We start from the raw sequence: 24,293 nt of genomic DNA, 5'->3' as shown, positions 1-24,293 counted from the left end.
GTCCAGTCTCTTCTTGAAAGCTTCCAGTGATAAAGCTCCCACCACTTCTGAAGGCAACTTCTGTTCCATCAGTTGATTGTTCTCACTGTCAGAAAAATTCTCCTTATTTCCAGGTTGAATCTCTCCCTGATCAGTTTCCATCTATTATTCCTTGTCCGGCCTCCAGGTGCCTTGGAAAATAGGTTGGCCCCCTCCTCTCTGTGGCAGCCCCTCAAATATTGGAAGATGCTTCTGATGTCTCCCTTGGTCCTTCTCTTCACTAGACTAGCCATGCCCAATTCCTGCAACTGTTCATCGTATGTTTAAGCCTCCAGTCCCCAAATCATTCTGGTTGCTTTTCTCTGCACTCTTTCTAGAGTTTCAACATCATTTTTATAGTGTGGTGACCAAAACTGGATGCAGTGTTCTAGGTGTGGTCTTACTAAGGCTTTATAGAGTAGTATTAGTACCTCACTTGATTGTATCCCTGTGTTAATGCAATTTAGGATTGCATTGGCTTTTTTGGCTGCCACCGCACAATGCTAGTTCCTATTTAACTGATTGTCCACTAAGATTCACCCAGTCTATATGTGTACTTTTGAGTTTTTCTGGCCTAAGTGTAAGACTTTACTTTTACAATACTTACAATAGCAGAGTTGGAAGGGACCTTGGAGGTCTTCTAGTCCAACCCCCTGCCTAGGCAGGAAACCATATACCGTTTCAAACAAATGGCTATCCAACATTTTCTTAAAGGCTTCCAGTGTTGGGGCATTCACAACTTCTGGAGGGAAGTTGTTCCACTGATTAATTATTCTAACTGTCAGGAAATTTCTCCTTAGTTCTAAGTTGCTTCTCTCCTTGATTAGTTTCCACCCATTGCTTCTTCTACTGCCTTCAGTTGCTTTGGAGAATAGCTTGACTCCCTCTTCTTTGTGGCAACCCCTGAGATATCGGAACATTTCTATCATGTCTGCCCTAGTCCTTCTTTTCATCAAACTAGACATACCCAGTTCCTGCAACCGTTCTTCATATGTTTAGTCTCCAGTCCCCTAATCCAGTGTTTCTCAACCTTGGCTACTTGAAGATGTTTGGACTTCAACTCCCAGAATTCCGCAGCCAGCATTCGCTGGCTGGGGAATTCTGGGAGTTGAAGTCCAGACATCTTCAAGTGGCCAAGGTTGAGAAACACTGCCCTAATCATCCAGCTCAGGATTATTCCAAAGCTGTTTCTTTCTTTTTTTTTCCCAAAAGGCAACTGGACTTTCTCGGGGGTTTTGTTTTCCTTGAAAACATTTCGCTTCTCATCCAAGAAGCTTCTTCGGTTCTTCATCAGTTTGCCGAAAAAGTTTCTTGGATAAGAAGTGAAATGTTTTCAAAGGGAAAAAAAACTGAGAAAGTCCAATTGCTTTTTTTGGGGGGGGGGGGGACACTTTTGGGTCAATATTTGCCATCAAGAATCCAGCCAGACTAGGGAGAAAAAAGATTGGGAAGAAAAAATATAGAAATTACAAAAAGAAAAAAAAAGAAAAAGCTAGGTGAATGGGTGGAAAGAAGTGAAGTTCCCAAGAGACCAAGAGAAAATGATTAGGAGGAAAGAAGGGAAAGGATTCACTAGTAGAATAAAATGAAATAGGTTACAATTGCCAAGGGTATACAGTTAATAGGATGTGAGGGAAATAGATCAATATTATTAATTGTGGATAACTAACTTAAGTGAAATGTTCATTATACAAAATTAAATCTATGTGTTATTCATAGTAAAATAGAATAACAGATGGAAATGAAATCTTAAATTTGATTCATTTGGAGGGGCAAATAAGGCCATCGTTTATTTCTAAAGAAGAAATTAAATTTAAGGTGGAAAATATGGAAAGAAAATAAGGATGCCGAAATGGAAAATGGAAATAAGAGGTAAAATGAATTATGCATATTAGAAGATGTTAAGCGGGGAGAAACGTGCAACACTTTATTTATAAATAAGTAACAAAAAAATAAATAAATAACCTTTTTTGGGGGGGGGAAGGAATCCAGCCAGATGAGAAAGACACTTAACAAAATAACAGCTGGAAAACCCAGAAGGAATTAGCATTGGAAATACAAATGGCAAGGCTTTTTCCAGGAGGTCAGACTTGCAAAAGGATGATCAGTCCGGAGAAGAAACAGAGCATATCCTTGTTTCCTTCTGAAATGCATCCCCTCCTGCACATTCGCAGTCTTGGCTGTGGCACTGCCACATATTCAGCCCAGCCAACTGGAGAGAGAGAGACACACACACACACACACACACACACACACGGAAAAAAAGAAGGAGGAAGCCCTCCACTCTGCTGAAGGAGCATTCAAAGGCATCCTGACTCCACCCCAGTCCCAACGTCTCAGCCGTCCCACTCTCTGGGACAAAAAAAAAAAAGAAAGATTTGACACTCAAGGGGGAAGCAGCATGGGGAAGCAGCTCCCGGAGGGATCCCAGGAATTCTGCGGGCATGACGTAAGTCTGTGATTTGACTCTTCCTTGGGGTGTGGGAGGTCAAAGGCTTGATCGGTTGGTCTTCCTGCAAGCAGGTGCAGTGAGAACAATTCATCAGTGGAACAGCTTGCTTCCAGAAGTTGTGAGTGTTCCATCAATGGACATTTTCAAGAAGAGAATACAGAATAAGAAGAGACCTTGGAGGTCTTCTAGTCTTAGAGAAGAGGAGAAGAGAAGAGTTGGAAGAGACCTTGGAGGTCTTCTAGTCTTAGAGAAGAGGAGAGGAGAACAGAGAAGAGAAGAGAAGAGAAGAGTTGGAAGAGACCTTGGAGGTCTTCTAGTCTTAGAGGAGAGGAGAACAGAGAAGAGAAGAGTTGAGTTGGAAGATACTTTGGAGGTCTTCTAGTCTTAGAGAAGAAGAGAGAAGAGAAGAGTTGGAAGGGACCTTGGAGGTCTTCTAGTCCAAACCCCTACTCAGCCTATACCATTTCATACAAATACTTATTCAATCTCTTCTTTAAAACATCCAGTGTTGGAGCATTCACAACTTCTGGAGACAAGTAGTTCCCCTGGTTAATTGTTTTCACTGTTATGAAATCTGTCCCCAGTGCTAGGTTGCTCCTCTCCTTGATTAGTTTCCACTCATTGCTTCTTGTCCTGCCTTCAGGTGCTTTGGAGAATAGCTTGACTCCCTCTTCTTTGTGGCAACCCCTGAGATATTGGGACACTGCTATCATGTCTCCCCAAGTCCTTCTTTTCATCAAACTAGACATACCCAGTTCCTGCAACTGTTCTTCATATATTTTAGCCTCCAGTCCCCTCATCATCTTTGTTGCTTTTCTCTGCACTCTTTCTAGAGTCTCCACATCTTTTCTACATCATGGTGACAAAACCTGGATGCAGGATTCCAAATTTGGCCTTACAGGGCATTATAAAGTGGTATTAACACTTCACATGATCTTTATTCTATCCCTTTGTTTATGCAGCCTAGGATTGGGCATTCTGTGGTGATATAGGGTCTCCTGCTTGAGTAGGGAGGGTCAACTAGAAGACCTCCAAAGTCCCTCCCAGCCCTGTGATTCTAAAATTCTATTGTGTGACTTGTCTGAAACTGGTCTTTCCTGAAAATCTCTCTCCTCCTTTCAGGCTCACACTGCCGAGAAGGGATTCTACAAAAGAGTCCAGATTTGGGCCACATTAACCTTCATTTTGCTCCTCTCCCTCACCTTGACTATTCTGATGGTCTCCTATTTTTGGAAGCCTGCTCCCCAAAAGGTAAGTTCTATTCTCAGGATTATATTAAGGTAAAAGTTCCCCTCACACATACGTGCTAGTTGTTCCCGACTCTAGGGGGCAGTGCTCATCTCGATTTCAAAGCCAAAGAGCCAGCACTGTCCAAAGACGTCTCCGTGGTCATGTGGCTGGCATGGCTCAGTGCCAAAGGCGCACAGAACGCTGTTACCTTCCCACCAAAGGTGGTTCCTCTTTTTCTACTTGCATTTTTACCTGCTTTCGAACTGCTAGGTTGGCAGAAGCTGAGACAAGTAACGGGAGCTCACTCCGTTACACGGCGCTAGGGATTCAAACCGCCGAACTGCCGACCTTTCTGATTGACAAGCTCAGCATCTTAGCCACTGAGCCACTGCGTCCCTTGGGATTATATTAGATATTTTAAAGGAGGGGGGAGTGGATATTTCTACCCCCCACTTTAAAAAGACATGGAGAAACCTGTCAAAAGTTTTATGCTGTGCTGCCGTTTCTTTTCGCTGTGGGATCTCAGCTGTGGAAAATCAGCAATTTCTTTCCTTAGCACCCTTAATTGTGAGAAGTTCCTTTCCATTTTGTTTCAATTAAGTCGCCAGGAACTGGAGGAGAAATCCACTCCACCACGCATTAAAGAAGTCGCTTGTTTTGGGAAGGCAACTGATCTCTTGCCAATTTAAATTGGACTTTCATGAGTTTGCAGCTGGAAGGACTGAGACGTTGCCATATTGATTCAGTCGCTTTATGGAATAATTATAAGAATTACTTTCTGCCAGTATCACCCCCCCCCCAATATACCTTGTGTGTGTGTGTGTGTGTGTGTGTGTGTGTGTGTGCGCGCGCGCGTGCGTGCGTGTGTGCGCGCCCCCCCAAACTCTAAATGTAGAAACCACTGGTGGGATTCATTTACCTTCCCTACCAGTTCATAAATGTGAGCATATGCGCCATGCCTGTGCATGCGCAGTGCTCGTACATTACATCGGGGCGCGTGGATGGAGCCTCCCGCAGCCTCCACCAGTTTGCCCGAACTGGAGAGATCCCAGTTGAATACCGCCTCTGGACTAGAAACCTCCAAATTTAGACTGGAGTACAAAATCTGTAGAGCAAATCATTAACCAGGAATGCTTTCCAGATAGACCTGAACTCCGCATCAGTTTTCATTTTTAAATACTTTGATCTTTTTATTTTTTACATCAAATCTACTGCAGTCCCATAACTTAATTAGCCATTTTGCCACAGGAGGCCTTTCCAATGCACACCCGAAAAATATTATAATCCTGCAGGTTATTTCTGAAGTGATGCAGCTCTTGATAAAAATAAAAAAAGCACGGACAGTTTAATAGATTTGAGAGAGGAAGTTCTTTGGGGACCCATTCTCAAGTCAGTTCTGCTACTGTCCGTAAAGGCAGCTGAGAAATGTCCATCGGCCAAAAACTGGACGGCGGGCTATGCCATCCTGCCTTCCCTATCCAAGGCCAGCATCTGTTTCCAATAACCTGCCTGCAGGAGGCAGGTCTGCAAAAACCATTTGCATTCCAGACGCCTGCAACCCCAGGGATATTCCTGGAGGGGAGAGACTGCGTGGGTAACTTGATGTACCCATGTGGGTGCCAGCAAATTAAAAAAAGAAAAGATCTTAGGATGTAGAAAACTTTATGCGTGTATAACCAATGGCCTGCTCCTCTTTCGGTTCATAATCAGTCCATGATCAGTTAAGAGGCGCGGTGGCGCAGTGGTTAGAGTGCAGTACTGTAGGCTACTACTGCCGGCTGCCTGATGTTCAGCAGTTCAAGTCCCACTGGCTCAAGGTTAACTCAGCCTTCCACCCTTCCGAGGTGGGTAAAATGAGGACCCAGATTGTTGGGGGCAAGATGCTGACTCTGTAAACAGCTTAGAGAGGGCTATAGCAATAGCAGTTAGACTTATATACCGCTTCATAGGGCTTTCAGCCCTCTCTAAGTGGTTTACAGAGTCAGCATATTGCCCCCAACAACAATCCGGGTCCTCATTTTACCCACCTCGGAAGGATGGAAGGCTGAGTCAACCCTGAGCCGGTGAGATTTGAACAGCCCAACTGCAGAACTGCAGTCAGCTGAAGTAGCCTGCAGTGCTGCATTTAACCACTGCGCCACCTCGGCTGGGAAGTGTATTCAGGTTCAATCTTCAGTATAAAGTGGTACTTCGGTACTCGTCTTTAATTGGTTCCAGGAGGTGCAATGAGTACTAAAAACGATGGGAAGGACTTCCTGTCTGCTCCCTCTTTTACAATTGTGAACATGATTTCACTTGTTGCTTGTATATGTACACTAAGGGCTTATGCACCAGAGACAAATTCCTTTTGTGTCCAGTCACGCTAGGCCAATAAGGAGCTCTGTTCTATTCTATTCTATTCTATTCTATTCTATTCTACTATGTAATTCTATTCTCTATTCTCTTCTATTCTCTCTTTTGTTCTCTATTCTGCTCTCTGTTTTCTCCTCTCTCCTATTTTCTATTCTATTCTATTCCATTCCTATGTCAGCGACCTTCCCAGCATGGCTAACTTCCTGTCCACCCTCTGTGTCAATCCCCAACTTCGCTTTGCAGGGACATTCCCAGGCATGGCTAAGTTCCTGTCCATTCTCTGTGGCCTTCCTACCGTAGCATGTCAACTATCAAACAAACAATGAGTTCCCGGGGCAACATTTTCACCTCAAAATGCATTGGGTACCAAATTTGACGTGTTTTGAAGATGTTGAGTACCAAGGTACCACTATACTGGGTTTATTGTCCTGCCTGGACCATCGTCCACTTCTCCAGATCTAGAAGGCTAACATGTAAATCTCAAATAACTCTTGTAACTGCATGTCCCAAACTCCATGTTTTCTTCTTCCTGGAATCATTAATTCATACCAGTGGTGGGTTTCAAAAATCAAACCTACTTTGTGGGTGTGGTCTCCTTTGTGGGAGTGGCTTGCCACCCATGTGACCAGATGGGAGTGGCTTGCCGCCCATGTGACCGGATATGAAGATGCCGAAGACACTTGTCAGAACCACCTTAAATTACCTCACACACAGCACTGGCATGCATAAGAATATGATGTAAACTTGTTTTTTAAAAGGCATCTTTGGTTTGCGTTAAAACAACTTCAACACACGCAATGTTCTGATTGCACCACAAACGCAGTAGTCATCCTTACCTTTCACAGAGGCACTGAGTTTTATAAATACCAGCATGATAGTGTGGAACAATCATATCCAAGGACCAGTGGTGGGTTTCAAAAATTTTTGGAACCTCTTCTGTAGGTGTGGCCTGCTTTCCGGGTCCACTGGTGGAACCTCTTCTAACCAGTTTGGTAGATTTGACGAACCAGTTCTACCAAATAGGTGCAAACTGGTAGGAACCCACCTCTGATTCATACTGTACACAATATGCCTCGTTCCAACTTCCCCCGTGTTGCCTTCTTTCACAAAGGAGTTCAACAGTCCATACAAATCCAGGAAATTGGGTAGTTCAAAAATGCATGGTTAAGCAAACCGTATCGTTGCAAATGGTATCATTTGGCCACCTAATGAGAAGGAAGGACTCCCTGGAGAAGAGCCTCATGCTGGGAAAGATTGAGGGCAAAAGAAGAAGGAGACGACAGAGAATGAGGTGACTGGATGGAGTCACTGAAGCAGTCGGCGAGAGCTTGAATGGACCCCAGAGGATGGTAGAGGACAGGAAGGCCTGGAGGAACATTGTCCATGGGATTGTAATGGATCAGACACAACTTTGCAACTAACAACAACAAATCATTGCAAATGTGGGCACTGCTTTCAATCAAAGATGGGAGACTCTTGGCTCTACAGATATTGTCGGACGCTAGTTCCAATCATCAGCCAGCTCTCCGGGATAATGGGTGTTGTGGTGCAACAACTAGCACGGCCAGCTTCTTCCCCCTGCTTTAAATCATCCCAGTGGAACAAACAGTCGGCATAAGGAAACTACTGTTTGCCCAGACATTCTGTAACACCTTCCAGGAAAAACACATCGCATGAAAATCTAGTTTCAAATGTCATTTTAGCAAACAACAAATTAAGGACAGCAGAGCAATTAGAAAGGAGGGGGGAAATCACTTTCGTCCCAGTCCCAAAAAGTAAATATGGAGGGAAGGAGAGGAGCTTCATACTTTCATTCTGGAGAATGGTGTACTTAAGACCAAAATGCTGAAGTTAAGTGCAGGAGGAAGATATCCACCATTAACCCAGCTTCTCTGCCTTTCCTTTCAGGCTTCTTCCATTTGTTTTAATTGCCCTGTGACATCTGTAAGATGATAAGCATCAAGGGTTTGCATATGGAAGTACTGATTCCCATCGCTCCAAAATTCAGACTTGGCTCACATGAGTCACAACAAAATGTTCTTTTTCTTACAAAAAAGATGCAGAGACTTTGGGGAAAGTGCAAAGAAGAGCAACGAAGATGATGAAGGGCCTGGAGACTAAAACATACCGTGGGAAGTTATCACCCAGCCCTCTCCCAGAAAAATGAAATATCCTAGGAAATATTGAAAAGGCAGAATATTTCTCTGGATGTGAAAAGAAAGAAACATGTTTTAAAAGACAGAATAGTTGCCTGTAGCTTCCTGCCCATCCCCACTGTTAATGGGCCATTGAGGCCAAGCTAGTCCACTTTTACATAATAAAGACTTCTCCACTGCAGCTGCAGGGGGAAGGGATTAAGGAACTTTACCCAACTGACCACATGGCATCTAAGAACTCAACTAAATCTGGATTCAAAACACAGCCTAGAGAGTAGCCCCTGCATGGCCCCATGGGAGTCTGACAACCAATCAGAATACATTTCTTACACAGGAACAGGAAACAGAGAGGTGGGACTAAACAGGTTATAAAAAGCCTAGCAAGCCCCTCCTTCAGCCCTTCTCTTCTTCTCCACCAACATTGAAGCATGTGATCACCTTTTCTGTTCAGGGCTCAAGCCATGTGGTCCTGTCCACCAATAAACCATATTTCCAAGCAGCCTCCATGTCTCCGGTGTCTTTTTCCCCACTTGGAGCTGAACCCAGAAGGACATTTCTTTCATCAATACGAAGAACAATTGCAGGAATTGGGTATGGTCAGTCTAGAGAAAAGAAGGACTAGGGATGACATGATAACAGTATTCCAGTATTTGGAGGGGCTGCCACAAAGAAGAGGGGGGGGGGGTCAACTTATTTTCCAAAGAAACCAGAACGGAAGAGAAAAAACAATGGATGGAAACTAACCAAGGAGAGAAGCAACCTGGGATTAAGGAGAAACTTCCTAACAATGAGGACAATTAATCAGTGGAACAGAAGTTGCCTTCAGAAGTTGTGGGTGCTTCATCAGTAGAGGTTTTAAGAAGAGACTGGAGAGCCGCCTGTCTGAAATGGTATAGGTATCTCCTGCTTGAGCAGGGGGTTGGATTAGAAGACCTCCAAGATCCCTTCTAATGGATTGGAAGAGTCTACAGCAGATGTGTGTCCCGACAAGAACAGCATGTGTCCTTTGAATGACATGTAACGGTCTTCAGACATTCAAACAGAGCCAGAAACAACAGTGCACCCAGGATAATAAATCCGTTTTCATTTTAATTTCCAATTAATTAGCATGGAATCGAGCTAATTAAATCTCATTAATATGACAACTCCCTCTGCATTTCATCATCTTCCCTTTCTGATGCATTAAACATTGCAATTTGGGAGGGGGGAGAGATATTTTTAGAGGTCCCCGGGGGCTGCAGCCGTGTGCTCAGGCCATAAAGAAAGCCCCTGCTGTTCAGGATAACAGAGAAACCGACGCCAGGAATATTTCAACTTTATTGCCTTAGAACCCAATAGCATTTGTACAAAACCGTTTTTTTTTTCTTTCTTGCAGCTTATATATCCTCTCTCTGAGCTTGGCCACAATTCTGCATTAGTGGGACCCAAACTCTTTTTTCAAAAGAAGAAGAATGAAATCAAGCCGGCCGTAAACATAAACTCCCCCACCCACCCACCCACCCACCCAAAAAAGTTCCTTGCAAACAAAGTGGAATTTCAAAATCTTTTTTTCCAGTCTCTCTTTGGACGCCACTAGGCCTGGCTTAAAACACGATCTGTCCTTGGGGATTATCTGATGAGGCAACCTAACCGCTGTAAAACCTATTGGTGTCTGATGTTTCAAGTATTTACTAACAGTCTGGAATGGAAGAAAAGGCTGCGATTCTGTCAAAAAGGACGCCAGTTTGAATCTAGGGTAGAATATTTCCTAGGGTAGAAGTATTCTACCTGGGCTCCAAGATCACTGCAGATGGGGACTGCAGCCAAGAAATTAAAAGATATTTGCTCCTGGGGAGGAAAGCTATGGCAAATCTAGACAGCATACTACAAAGCAGAGACATCACCCTGCCAACAAAAGTGCATCTAGTCAAGGCTATGGTTTTCCCAGTTGCAATAGATGGCTGTGAAAGTTGGACCATACGAAAGGCTGAGCGCCAAAGAATGGAGGCCTTTGAACTCTGGTGCTGGAGAAGACTCCTGCGAGTCCCTTGGACTGCAAGGCCATCCAACCGGTCAGTCCTAGAGGAGATCAACCCTGACTGCTCTTTAGGTCAGATCCTGAAGATGAAACTCAAATGCTTTGGCCACCTCATGAGAAGGAAGGACTCCCTGGAGAAGAGCCTAATGTTGTGAACAATGGAGGGTAAAAGAAGAAGGGGACGACAGAGAATGAGGGGGCTGGATGGAGTCACTGAAGCAGCCGGCATGAGCTTCAATGGACTCCAGAGGATGGTAGAGGACAGGAAGGCCTGGAGGAAGGTTGTCCATGGGGTCACGATGGGTCGGACACGACTTCACGGCTAACAACAAGAATAAAATATTCTAGGGTAGAATATTTTCTTCCTTCTTTGTGGCCTGCTTGGTCCAAAATGGCTCTGAGTTGGCAATGAAAAGCGCACACCAATCATTAATATACAGGTAATCCTTCACCAAGGACCACAATTACGCCCCAAAATTTCTGTTGCTGTGTGAGACGGTTGTTAAACGAGTTTTGCCCAATTTTGCATCCTTTCTGGCTACGATTCTGGCAGTTGTCAAGTTAGTGACACAGTTGTTAAGTGAATCCGACTTCCCTGTTGACTTTGCGGGTCCGAAAGTCGCAAAAGGGGAATCCCGTGACATTGCAAGCATCATAAATATAAACCACTTGCCAAGCATCTGAATTTTGATCATGGGGATGCTACAACCATTATAAGTGTGAAAAACGGCCTTAGGCCAGTGCCACTGTAAGTTCAAATAGTCACTAAACAAGCTGTTGCAAGTTGAGGACTTTCCTGTATTAAAACAGAACAATATCCTGTATTCATGCCACCAGCAGGATTAAATCAACCTTGATTGTCCTCCAAGGCCTTTCTAAAGAGTCATAGCTTCAAGTCTCTTCGGAAACCCAACAAGGAGGAGATTGTCCTTATTTTGGGCACAAACTGATCCACCGAAATTGGAGTGTAAGAAGTAAATCAGTAACTAACAAAACGAGAATATTTCCAATATCACTTGGAAAATGCACCTTTGGGACAAAGAGGCTGACTCTATTCAGCCTCTGACTCGGTAAAGAGCCGAGGTGGCGCAGTGGTTAGGGTACTGCAGGCCACTTCAGCTGACTGTTATCTGCAGTTCAGCGGTTCTAATCTCACCGGCTCAAGGTTGACTCAGCCTTCCATCCTTCCAAGGTGGGTGAAATGAGGAGCCAGACTGTGGGGGCGATATGCTGACTCTGTAAACTGCTTAGAGAGGGCTCAAAGCCCTATGAAGTGGTATATAAGTCTAACTGCTATTGCTATTGCTATTCATTATACGGCCACGGTTTGTTTTAACCATGTCTTGTTCAAAAAGCCACAATTGGCAGGATGCCTGTAACACCCTAACCCTATGATGACTAACTGTTATGAACATAATCTAACGGTTGGGTTGACAATATATAAATCATGTAACAATGCTGTACCTGTTTCTTTAAATCATACTGTAAAATGTGATTGGTTGCTGTTTTCCTCAATCGGCCATAAGAGGGAGCCAGAACAACTGTTAGGTCTCTGTTCGTTAGATGCTGGGCTGATCTGATCTGAGTGTTTTTGGAAGCTGGCTGTTAGAAAGTGCCGTGAGCTATTTTAAGTTTTGCAACTGCTAGCAAACTTTGAGTACTGAACTGATTATATGATACTGGACTATGTTATTTGGAGTATCCCTTAACTGAAAGACATTGATGATTGACTGTCTTATCCGTGTATGACTTGGACTGTTTGATGGACTCGGATATCTCTATTTCCACGAAAGTAAAAGCCTATTTAAACTGCAGTGTCTCTGTATGCTGGTTTGTGTGTTCTCCAACACAACTCTCACAACGCTTCGCTGAACGTACTCTGTCTCCCAACGGGGAGCTTACCTAACACTAACCTATGGCATACATGCCAGAAGTGCCACGCAGAACCATCTCTCTGGGCACGCCAGCTGTTGCCCATTACTCTTCTGGGTTCCAGCCAGCTGGTTTTCACGCACGCATCTGCGCCAGAAAGCGGAAGACCAGGTGACCCCCAGCATGCATGTTGGGGAACTGCTGTTCCAGTTTAGGGCATTCATGCTTGTGCGCACCAGGAACCTCTTCTTCCAGTTTCTGGTGCTCTCCCCCTCCCCACGTGTGTGTTCTTGTTTCGGCACTTGGTGCCGAAAAGGGTCGCCAACACTGCCCTAAACGAACATGCCGAGTCTGATCAAGCACTGCAACGGATTCATACTCTTCCCCAATCTCTTTTTGCAGATTTATGAACTGGAGCAGATGTTTGTCAGCAACGTGGAGAAACAGAAGATATTCCTGACGATTGATCCCCTTGCCTGGACGGAGACCTTTCAGACCGGGAAGGGCCGCGAGGAAGTTCTTGAAATACACGATTTTAAGAATGTATGTATGTCCATTTTCAGGACAAAGTCAGGTCAACCCTAGTCCACATCTCGGCTACAGCCTGAATAATCCCCCTTCGTTTAAAGGCCAAAATGGAAGGCGCCGATTTTCTGCACAGAATAAAGCAAATTGGCCGAGGTTTTTTTTTTGTGTTGTGCGCTAAGCCAATAAACTACATTATGGCTTACTTCAGTCGGTGGACTCAGCAGGTCGGAGTGAAACTGGAATCTCTTGATTCACAGCGGAGTCTCTTAGCTAACAGGCAATGCCAGTTTGTTTTAAGAAAAACAAGGAAGTCAGCAGGAAGGGGGAAATATTCATTATAACACCAGGCATTCAAGCAAAAACCCCACGGTGAACCTTCTGAATCCGAGGTGCTTCTTTATTTATTTTATGTTCCAGCAGCAAATCAGAGGCCCATAGAAGTATTTATAGACAGCCGGGAAGGTTTACTCCGCTGTGCCCCACTTTTAATGCAACCAAAAATGGATAGCTGGTATATATCCTGAATTAGAATAACCGTGGGCTTGCAGATATGTAGCTCTGTTGCGTTTGTTTCCTCTGCCACCTTCACCTGGTTATATTTTTGTGCTTTTCTTGCAGGGAATAACTGGTCTCTTTTTCATGGGCGATCCCAAATGCTTTCTCCAAAATCAGATTAAAGGGATACCAGAAGCATCGCAGATGGAGACGGAGGCGCCGGAGGTATGCAGAGGGAAAGAATGTGCTGAATTAAATAAAGGCTCGCTGGCCGGCGAGCAGATTTATAGCAGCTTGGAAAGGACGGCGGAGAGTAATCCCCATTGGTTTTTAAATCACTCACAGGCCAGAGAGAGAGAGAGAGAGAGACTGAGATTCAACATATGCTAAATGGAGTCTTCCCTAAAACAAGGAAGAGGGAATCAACCGTAAGGCCAAACACAGCCCAGCTGAGACGAGAGTAGCAAAGAAAGAATAAGTGAAATATCATCCACATGACTATGATCTGTTTTCAATGTGTTTCAATCCCTTTAATTGGACTTACAGCCTTCCCATTTTTCCAAGCATCCCAGTCTTTTTCAGGGATACTTGGCTTCAAGCTCGGTCAAAACGTCTAAGCAGACAAGAGAATATTTATAGCTCAGGGTTGAAATGAGGAGTCTTTGGTGGTTTTTGAGCTTGGTTGATTTCTGGAGAAATTTCTCCTCCTCCTCCTCCTCCTCCTCCTCCTCCTCCTCCCCCCCCCTACCCAACCCTCTCCTTCTCCTTCCCTTCATATGTTATCACTCATGGCTTGTAGGCACATTGAGAGCTTATGCACCAGAGACCAATTCTTTATGTGCCTAATCACACTTGGCCAATAATGAATTCTATTCTTCTGATATTTCACTTTACAAAGCTATAAGTAAACAGTTGGTTTCCAAGCCCCTCTTCTATGTAGTAAAAGCAGACCAGTCTTTAGAAGAAATGAAAGAACTCTTTGGTTAATTTTACAGAACAGTTACTAGATGATGGCACTTGGTGAGTTTCAAAATTTTCAAAATCAGACTGAAGGATGGGGGACTTCAAACGCGCCTCCCAAACAACTCCAAATGTGGGTTTCATTAGCCAACGGGGTAACATCGTGAGTGCTAGTCCAGATAATTCTCATCGTAAGTTTGGAAGGGACCCTGGAGGTCTTCCAGCCCAACCCACAGGTGTTCTTCTAAATCTGTAGTAGGGATTATCCTTCAAATGAACACAGCGACTTCTGAGAAGTAATTTTTGTCCAAACAGTGAGACAAGCGAGGGTGTAAATGTGTCCTGTCACTAACTCCTTACCTTCGGTTTCTGAGCTTGATTGATTTCTGGAGACGTTTCATTACCCAACTAGGTAACATCATCAGTGCTAGTAGAGTAGGGTTTGCTCTCATATTCTAGTGGCTTGCCCTGTCAGTGTTGGTGGGAGTATTGGATATAACACCAAGATTAACATTAGAAATAGCACTTAGACGTACCGGTATATACCGCTTCACAGTGCTTTACAGCCCCTCTCTAAGCGGTTTACAGTCAGCCTCTTACCCCAAAAATCTGGGTCCTCATTTTACCCACCTCAGAAGGATGGGAGGCTGAGTCAACCTTGAGCCTGGTGAGATTCGAACTGCTGAATTGCAAGCAGCCAGCAGGCAGCAGAATTAGCTGCAGTACTGCATTCTAACCACTGCGCCACCATGGCTCTCACAATTAGGCTAACAATCAAGAAGTTAAAAAATACCCCAATCAAGGAATTTCCAAACAAGCTTACAGTAAAGAAGCCCACTAAAAAAAAAAACCTTCAAGACCACTCCCACCAACACTGACAGGGCAAGCCACTTGAATATAACATAAAAACCAACCCTACTCCCCGCTAGCATTGATGGTGTTATCTAATTTGGTAATGAAACGTCTGCAAGGAAGCCAACAAGCTCAGAGAGCACCAAAAAAACATCAAAGCATGAGCCATGGTGGCGCAGTGGTTAGAGGGTAGTAGTGCGGGCTACTTCTGCTGACTGCCAGGCTGCCTGCAATTTGGCAGTTCGAATCTCACCAGGCTGAAGGCTGACTCAGCCTTCCATCCTTCCGAGGTGGGTAAAATGAGGACCCAGATTGTTTGAGGGCAAGAGGCTGACTCTGCAAACTGCTTAGAGAGGGCTGTAAAGCACTGGAAAGGGATATATGTCTTAGTGGTATTGCTATTGCTATTGCCCTTCCTTCCTTCCTCCCTCCCAGTTAGAATGCAGTATTGCAGGCTAACTCTGCCCACTGCCAGCAGTTCAATTCTGAGGCTGAAGTTGACTCAGCCTTCCATCCTTCTGAGGTGGGTAAAATGAAGACCCAGATTGTTGGGGGCAAATAGTCTGACTCTTTAAACTGCTTAGAGAGGGCTGTAAACTACTGTAAAGTGGTATATAAGTCTAAGTGCTATTGCTATGGTTAACTCTGTCCACTGTCAGCAGTTCAATCCTGAGGCTCAAGGTTGACTCAGCCTTCCATCCTTCCGAGGTGGGTAAAATGAAGACCCAGATTGTTGGGGGCAAATAGGCTGACTCTTTAAACTGCTTAGAGAGGGCTGCAAACTACTGTAAAGTGGTATATAAGTCTAAGTGCTATTCCTATGGTTAACTCTGTCCACTGTCAGCAGTTCAATCCTGAGGCTCAAGGTTGACTCAGCCTCCCATCCTTCCAAGGTGGGTAAAATGAGGACCCAGATTCTTGGGGGCAAGAGGCTGACTCTGCAAACTGCTTAGAGAGGGCTGTAGAGCACTATAAAGTAGTATATAAGTCTAAGTGCTATTGCTATTTAACTTAATAGGTCTCTTGGTGAACAGTCTGCTTTAATTTCAGTTAGGGTTAGACGATAGGTTCCTCCTACGGCCTGTCAACCATTTCTTCCATCATTCATGGTCATTTATTTTTATATCTTACAGCCCTTCTGGTGGTCCTGCTTACACAACCCTGTGTGCCAACGGGGAATACCATGGCCTTGGCCTTTGTTGTCAGTGATACCACTGGCCTTTAATAGTTTACTGGTGTTATATGCCCCAAAAGTGCTTTTTTCAAGAGGCCACTGGACATTCTGGGTTTTTCTTTGAAGAAGTTTCGCTTCTCTGAAGCAGAGCTGAAGAAGCTTCTTGGATAAGAAGCGAAACGACTTCAAAGAAAAACCAGAAAATCCAGGGGGCCTCTTGAATGGGGGGGGGGGGGGGAGGGAAGATGCACTGAAACTTGTCCTTACAATTTTATCCATCAATAAGTAGCCACGCTAGTTCAACGCAAACTCTCTGCCTTCAAAAGTGTGCAAATATTTTCAGGATCCCACTTTTTTTTTTTTAAAGAGTTCAATTCCCCATTCTGAGTTCGAAGCGCCGCATTGTGCGAGCAAAACAGGCCTTCCGAATGCGAAAGGGGCTGCTTCAAATCATTTCAGAAGCATCTTGAGGTGGAAAACCCTCTTTTCCAATCTCCCCCCCCCCAAAAAAAAAACCCCACTTCCACAGTGATCCAAACATCCTATTTCACACTTAAACTGGTGTGTCAAATCTGCAAGGGCTTCAGTTCAAACCGTTTTTTTCATGTTTCTCGTGTTACATAGCAGACTAGCAAATTGAGGGGTCGAAAAAAGGATATTTTTGTATTGCTGAAACACTCTGGCTGTCCATTAGGTGCGTCTTCCATTCTCATGGCAGGAATTGTTGGTCTCTGTTCTTGTTTCATTTTATTTTTCTTCTTGTGGCCCACCAGTGGAGCTGGCAGTAGAGTTGGACAGTGAGGAGGTTGGGGAGGAACAAGGGCCAGTCCTGGAGTCTGGGGAAGGCTCGGACGAGGGCTCTGTGTCAGAGGCAGAGACGGGGCCGAGGCCGTCTGGCAGTAATCAGGTGCCTCTGGAGCTAGACAGCAGTGGGGCAGAGGAACAGCTGGAGCCTGTTCCCCGTGTGCTCATGCGCAGAGCTGCCTGAAGAAAAGAACCACTCAGAAATCAGGGTAGACTTGGGAGTAAAGTCACAGTCACAGATTGGCCCCTCCCATAGGAAATAAAAGAGAAGCGAAAGGGGAGTGGGCTTTTGCAGGAAACAATTCGTTCATTCAGTCATTAGATTCATTTCAGGAGTGTGAAAATCTGTCTGTGAATCTCAGAGACTCTGTGCCCAGTTTTTCCTTGCACAGCACCTCATTTGGGAAAATATTTACATGGCAGCTTTCCAAGATAGATAAGGTCTGTGGTCCTAAATATTCCTTCAAAAGACTGTTTGCCAGGCCTTTGCTGAATGTGAACGAGAGGAATTCATATCCATTTAATAAAAGGGGTTTTGTCGGGACCAGGACTCTGCCTCGTGCTTTTTGGGGAAGCCTCGATCAGAACATTTCTGTTTGGTGGCTAATGGATCAAGAAAGCTCGCCTTCCTCTTTTGTGAGTGTGGCATACGTCCATTTTTAGTCCAGGAAAAAAGAATGGTACTCCAGGAAAAATAATAACAACAACAACATGGAGAGGACAGATCTGGATTGAAATGCTGCACCATTTCATACTATATATGACATGAGACTATGTCCTGTCTTGCAGGCAGAGGAAATAGCCGTCACCTATTTTGAGCAATCGGTGCTCTGGGTTCCAGGAGAGAAACCAATCGAAAATAAAGATTTCCTGAAGGAATCCAAGATGTTTGACCTCTGCAAAAACGTTAGTGCGTATTGGATCCATCCTACCCCACTAAGAGGTAAGGCCGTCTTCTCTCAACATTATACTGCCGAAAATTTATCCAATGTCACAAATGGCATTTTCTGACCCTTTCTTTGCATCTAGCATGGGTGCCCCATTATTTCATATCTTAGAATAACAAGAGTTGGAGGGGACCTTGGAGGTCTTCTAGTCCAACCCCCTGCCTAGGCAGGAAACCCTACACCACTTCAGAGAAATGGTTGTCCAATCTCTTCTTAAAAACTTCCAGTGTTTTAGCATTTATAACTTCTGGAGGCAAGTTGTCCCACTGATGAATTGATCCAACAGTCAGGAAATTCCTCCTTAGTTCTGGATTGCTTCTCTCCTTAATTAGTTTCCACCCATTGCTTCTTGTCTTACCAGAGGTGGTATTCAGCAGGTTCTGACCAGTTCTGGAGAACCAGTAGCGGAAATTTTGAGTAGTTCAGAGAACCGGTAAAATACCACCTCTGACTGGCCCCGCCTCCATCTGTTCTCTGCCTCCCGAGTCCCAGCTGATCGGGAGGAAATGGGGATTTTGCAGTAATCTTCCCCTGCCACACCCACCAAGTCATGCCCGCCCACCAAGCCAAGCCATGCCCACAGAACTGGTACTAAAAAATTTGAATCCCACCACTCTTACCCTGAGAAATGGACTGTAGGGCCCATGATGTGCTCTCTGAGTTTGCTTGTTTTCTTGCAGATATTTCATTCCCCAACAGTGGTGGGATTCAGCCAGTTCGCACCTACCCGGGAGAACCGGTTGTTAAACTTTCTAAGCAGCCCAGAGAACCGGTTGTTGGAAGAAATCTCCTTTTATTTTTTCCCCACTTTACAGGGCTAATCCTGTAAGGAAGGCAGGAAGGAAACTTTCTGGTGTTGTTTCTAGCCTGATCTTTATTGCCCTGCTTACAGAAACTGTTTCTCTAGTTAACCTTTATTACATTATAGCAGCTAAGGCAAACCGTCCATCGACATGAGTGACATTGAGTTCGCCATGCCCACCCAGTCACATGATCACTGAGCCCCGCCTACCCAGCTGGTCATTAGGGCAGAGAACCGGTTGTTAAATAATTTGAATCCCACCACTGTTCCCCAACTAGTTAACATCATCAGTACCTTAGTAGTGGTGATATTACCTAGTTTGAGTAATGCAAGAAAATAATCAAATTCAGAAAGCACCAAGGACCCCCTCATTGTTTAACCATGTTTCCTAGGTTTGACTAACATACTGAATTGTAAAGTGGATAGATGAATTCATAACATTTTACTTGCGGGAGATAAATTGTGGGGTTCAAGCACCTCCTAATAGCCTAAAATGACCACGTTTAAGGAAACGTACTGAAAGATTTGAAACTGACAAGAGCAGGGATGGACACATCCAGCTAACCTTGAGGCTCCTCTTGATGATTTCTGTAAATTGCTTGGAAAGTTTTTAAGCAGCAAAGCTGCCAGAAATATTTTAAAGGCAGCGAGGCTTTGCATCATTAAGCCAACAATGCTTTCAATCATATTCTGAAGTGGTATTTGGAATCACTGAAGGGCTGGATGGGCTTAGTCAAGCCAAAAATTAAATCCAGAACAGCAGAGATGCTCTGGGTTAAGAAACTGACCAGTTTGAGAGTAGCAGCAGCAGGGACATTACTCTAGTCTATTCTGAAAAATACCTGAAGGGTGGAAACTAATCCACCCTAAGGGTGGAACGCAATGGGTGGAAACTAATCAAGGAGAGAAGCAGAGGTGGGTTCCTACCAGTTCGCACCAGTTCGGTAGAACCGGTTCGTCAAATCTACCGAACCGGTTAGAAGAGGTTCCACCAGTGGACACTTACAGAAGAGGTTCCAAAAATTTTTGAAACCCACCACTGACACACACACAGAAAGACAGACAGACTCACACAGAGAGAGAAAGAGAAAGAGAGGAAGAAAGAAATAAAGAAAAAAAGTAAGAAAAAGAGTGAGAGAGAAAGAAGAAAGAAAAAAGAAAAAAGGGACAGAGAAACAAAAGGAAGGAGAGAGAGGGAGAGAGGGAGAGAGAGAGAACACATGGCCGGCAAGCCACTCCCACCAGGTCACATGGCCAGCAAGCCACTCCCACAAAGGAGGCCACACCCACAGAGTAGGTTCCACAAATTTTTGAAACCCACCACTGGAGAGAAACAACCTAGAACTAAGGAGAAAATTCCTGACCGTGGGAACAATTAATCAGTGGAATAGCTTGCCTTCAAATGTTGTGGGTGGTCCAACATGCCTTGGTAAGGCCACACTTGGAATATCGCATCCAGTTTTGGTCACCACAATGTAAAAAAGATGTGGATACTCCAGAAAGAGTACAGAGAAGAGCAACAAAGATGATTAAGGAACTGAAGACTAAAACATATGAAGAACGGTTGCAGGAACTGGGTATGTCTAGTTTAATGAAAAGAAGGACTAGGAGAGACATGATAGCAGTGTTCCAATATCTCAGAGGCTGCCACAAAGAAGAGGGAGTCAAACTATTCCCCAAAGCACTTGAGGGTAGGACAAGAAGCAATGGGTGGAAATTAATCAAGGAGAGAAGCAACTTAGAACTAAGGAGAAATTTCCTGACAGTTAGAACAATTAATCAGTGGGACAACTTGCCTCCAGAAATTGTGAATGCTCCAACACTGGAAATTTTAAAGAAGAGATTGGATAACCATTTGTCTGAAGTGATGTAGGGTTTCCTGCCCAAGCTGGGGGTTGGACTAGAAGACCTCCGAGGTCCCTTCCACCTCTGTTATTCTGTTGTTCTGATTGTGGACCTCCCTCCCCAGATCCCAACCTTCTAGACTTTGAAAATGGAAATGAGGGCCCGGTTCCCATGGATGAGCGAAACCAAGCAGAGGTTCAGCAGGGACGCCAGTCCTTGAGCCAGGAAGGAAGCCAAGGCCCCAAACGCCACGCTCGGCAGCTGACCGAAGAAGACCTACCGGTCAACGACTACGTAAGTCTCCGGAATTGAAAAACCAGGCCATGGTCACAAGGCAGTTCTCATGCCCAGCCTCCAAGCCAAGTGGAATTTTCAGCAATCTTTTCCGCAGAGCTAAAAAGTCCTGCTTCTTCAATTAAACAGCCCCCCGATAGCCCTCGGAAAATATGCGCAACCTTTCTTGCTTCAAAGCGTTGTGAAATCTGAAAGAACGGCAGAGGACGCGAGACGCCAGAGTAGCCAAAAGACGAGGGCTAGGAATTGGCACCAGAAAGCGAGAGTCAAGGAAGGAATTAACAAAAGGAGGAGTAAGAGTTGCAATGGAGATGGGTTAGGTTGCATCCTGCCCTTGCCAGAAACGATTGACCTAGAGGGGGGGGGGGGGATGCAGGAAAGAGATGCAGCATTGTGATGATGTACACTACCCTGATAAGGAACACAGGAAGCTGCCCTAAAGCAGATCCAATTACCTGTCCAGCAAGGGTTCACCGACAAAAGGGCAAACGACAAAACCGCGCCCGACTAAACCACAAGTTCTAAACCGCGCCGACGAATGAGCGCTGAATTGCGCCGACAACAGCGTGGCGACAGAAGCGCGCTGTAAACCTAACCCTAACCCTAACCTTAACTTAAATCGCCCTTAAATCGCTCTTCTGTTGACGCGCTGTTGTCGGCGCGCTGTTGTCGCCATGTTGATGACGTCACGGTTTTAGCGACACGCTTTTGTCGGCGCGCTTTTGTCATGCGTGCTTTTGTTGGGTCACGTCCAGCAAGCTCAGCCTTCCCTGTTTGGACTAGCTTGTCTCTCTAGCAATAGCAATACTAATAGACTTATATACCGCTTCATAGTGCTTTTACAGCCCTCTCTAAGCCATTTACAGAGTCAGGCCCCTATTGCTCCCCTCCCCAAACAATCTGGTCCTCATTTCCCCCCCCCCTTGGAAGAAGGCTGAGTCAACTTTGAGCTGGTCAGGATCGAACTCCAGGCTGTGGGCAGAGTTAATGTGCAATACTACATTCTAACCACACCAGCACTACAGCTCTTATATAGCAATAGCTTATACTTATATCCCGCTTCACAGTGCTTTTATAGCCCTCTGTAAGCAGTTTTAGAGTCAGCATATTTGCTCCCAACAATCTGGGTCCTCATTTTATCCACCTGGGAAGGATGGAAGGATGGGTCAACCTTGAGCTGGTCAGAATCGAACTGTTTGGCAGTGAGTAGTGAGTTAGCCTGCAATACTACATTCTAACCACTACACCACTACGACTCTTCTATAGCAATAGCTATAGCACTTACTTATATACGGCTTCAGGGTGCTTTACAACCCTCTCTAAGTGGTTTATAGAGTCAGCCTATTGCCCCCCCAAAAAATCTGGGTCCTCATTTTATCCACCTCAGAAGGACAGAAGGCTAAGTCAACCTTGAGCCTGGTGAGATTTGAACTGCCAAATTGCAGGCAGCTGGCAGGTAGCAGAAGTAGCCTGCAATACTGCACTCTAACCACTGCCCAGCTCTAGCTAATCTTCGGAATAGATATAATCCATCACCTTGGCCCTCCTGCCCACAAAACAGGATGTAGTCCCATTAATGGCAGTTAAATCATTGTGAAGTCCGCTTGGCTTCACCAGTGAATGTAAGCCACCAAAGCAAGAATCAAAGGAACATCATGTGAATTTTATCACTATTGCCCGATTCACAGAATCAGGCAATAGCAACAGTGCATTTGTTGATTGGCTTAGCCCAGAGGTCAGCAACCTGCGGCTCTGGAGCCACATGTGGCTCTTTCATCCCTCTACTGCAGCTCCCTGTCGCCAGTCGGCTCCACAATTGATAGGGTTTTGGGTTAGGACAGGTAGAGAAAAAAGGATGCCGTGCTAGGAGAAGACTCTGGGATGGGGAGGGGGGAAGCAGACTTCTGGTCGGCAGAGGAAATAGGATGCCATGCTAGGAGGAGACTCTGTGGTGGGAGAACTGGACTTCCGGTTGGCTCCAGAATTGAAGAGGGAGCTTCCGGTTAGGACCTTTGTGGCTCTTTTGAGTGTTTAAGGTTGCTGACCCCTGGCTTATGCCCTTGTATAACCTCAACCGAAGACTGTTCGCACTTAGTGGGAATCCATCAGCATGTCCCTTAGATCCGTGGTTTCCAACCTTCGCGACCCATGTTGGCTGCAGAATTCTGGGAGTTGAAATCCGCAAGTCTTAAAGTTGCCAAGGTTGGAGAATCCCGTCCTTTGGGATGTGCCGATGGATTCCCACCAAGTGCAAACCCATGGCTGGTTGAGGAATTCTAGGCGCTGAAGTCCGCAAGTCATATTAAAGCTGCCGAGTTGGAGACCCCTTCCGTAGGAAACCATTGCCCCCCCTCCCCCACCTTCTAACTTTTCCTTAGGCTAGTCAACTTCAAGCTTGTGCTGGTCAACCCAATGAGTCAATTGTCTCCAACTCAACTCTTTGTTCCTTCCTCCCTAGACCGAGCACGGCTTCGAGTTCCCTGACCATTGGGACGAGAGGGGATACTGCTGCGCCCGCTGCCGTCGAGCCCACCGCTACTGCCGCAGAATATGTGAGCCGCTGCTAGGGTACTACCCGTACCCCTACTGCTATCAGGGCGGGCGAGTGATCTGTCGTACCATCATGCCCTGCAATTGGTGGATAGCACGGATGTTAGGGCGGGTGTGAGCACACTCCGTCCAAAAGTAATAATAATAAAAATAAGCTTAGTGCAGTGCCAGCCCCATTCTGGCCGTCTCCCTGTAGACTTTTCTAGGAGTGTCATTAGCATGAATGTATGCGCGCATTCCTGCTAGAGCCGCTTGGGTGGCCCCAGATACCATTATCGCCTAATCCTTCTCTCTGCCCTTTCCCTCTCCCATGCCCCCAAACTGTATCCTTTATGCAAGCCATTTCTCCGGATCGTATTTTTTTTCCTATGCTTTTGCACCCCTCGGATATATTATTCGGCGTAAAGTTTTCTGCAACGCATTCAAGTTGACGACTGTGGTTGTTTTTTTCAGCAGCAAAAAAAAAAAAAAGTGGAGGTTTTTGGAATTAGCGATTTTAAACGGGTTTGCAAACTGAAAATCAGATCGGTTCCCTATAGAAAGGGAAATGAAAGGCCATTTGAGGGGCGGGGGTGTCTGCTGGTATTGCCAAACTGGAACCAAATGTTGCATGCATTCCATAATTGAAAGCAAGAAATCTCTTTACACCAGCATTCCCCTAAAAATCCGCAAGAGGGCATCCTTTACCTGGAAATAAACAGTATTAGCTCAGTGTCAGGAAAAGCTAGGAGCGCATTTTACAAACTGTGTTTTTGCAGCTTCAACGGGAATCCTTATTTTTTCATACACACACACACACCCCAAAAATGTGTCAAAAATGCAAATTAATTTCAGGAACTTAGGGTGTATGTCCAAAAATATATTCAGGTAATTCTTGTTTAGTGCCCTTAATTGAGACCGGCAGTTCAGTCAGTAAGCCAAGAGGTGGCTAGTTAAAACCACGAC

At 45.1% G+C, this 24,293-nt stretch overlaps 1 protein-coding gene across 1 annotated transcript; it reads left to right on the top strand.

Moving 5' to 3' along the window:
• Window positions 1–2,419: 2,419 nt before the first annotated feature.
• Window positions 2,420–23,520, top strand: TNMD (tenomodulin). Its single transcript, XM_032228544.1, has 7 exons — window positions 2,420–2,467; window positions 3,593–3,721; window positions 12,500–12,640; window positions 13,244–13,345; window positions 17,700–17,853; window positions 20,629–20,798; window positions 23,257–23,520. Exons 1-7 carry the CDS (start codon window positions 2,420–2,422, stop codon window positions 23,464–23,466), a joined length of 954 nt encoding a protein of 317 aa, XP_032084435.1. The 3' UTR covers window positions 23,467–23,520.
• The last annotated feature ends 773 nt before the right edge of the window (window positions 23,521–24,293 follow it).

This window comes from Thamnophis elegans, chromosome 12 (assembly GCF_009769535.1).
Source record: "Thamnophis elegans isolate rThaEle1 chromosome 12, rThaEle1.pri, whole genome shotgun sequence".
Lineage (NCBI taxonomy): Eukaryota > Metazoa > Chordata > Lepidosauria > Squamata > Colubridae > Thamnophis > Thamnophis elegans.
This window is presented reverse-complemented; position numbering and strand designations above follow the sequence as displayed.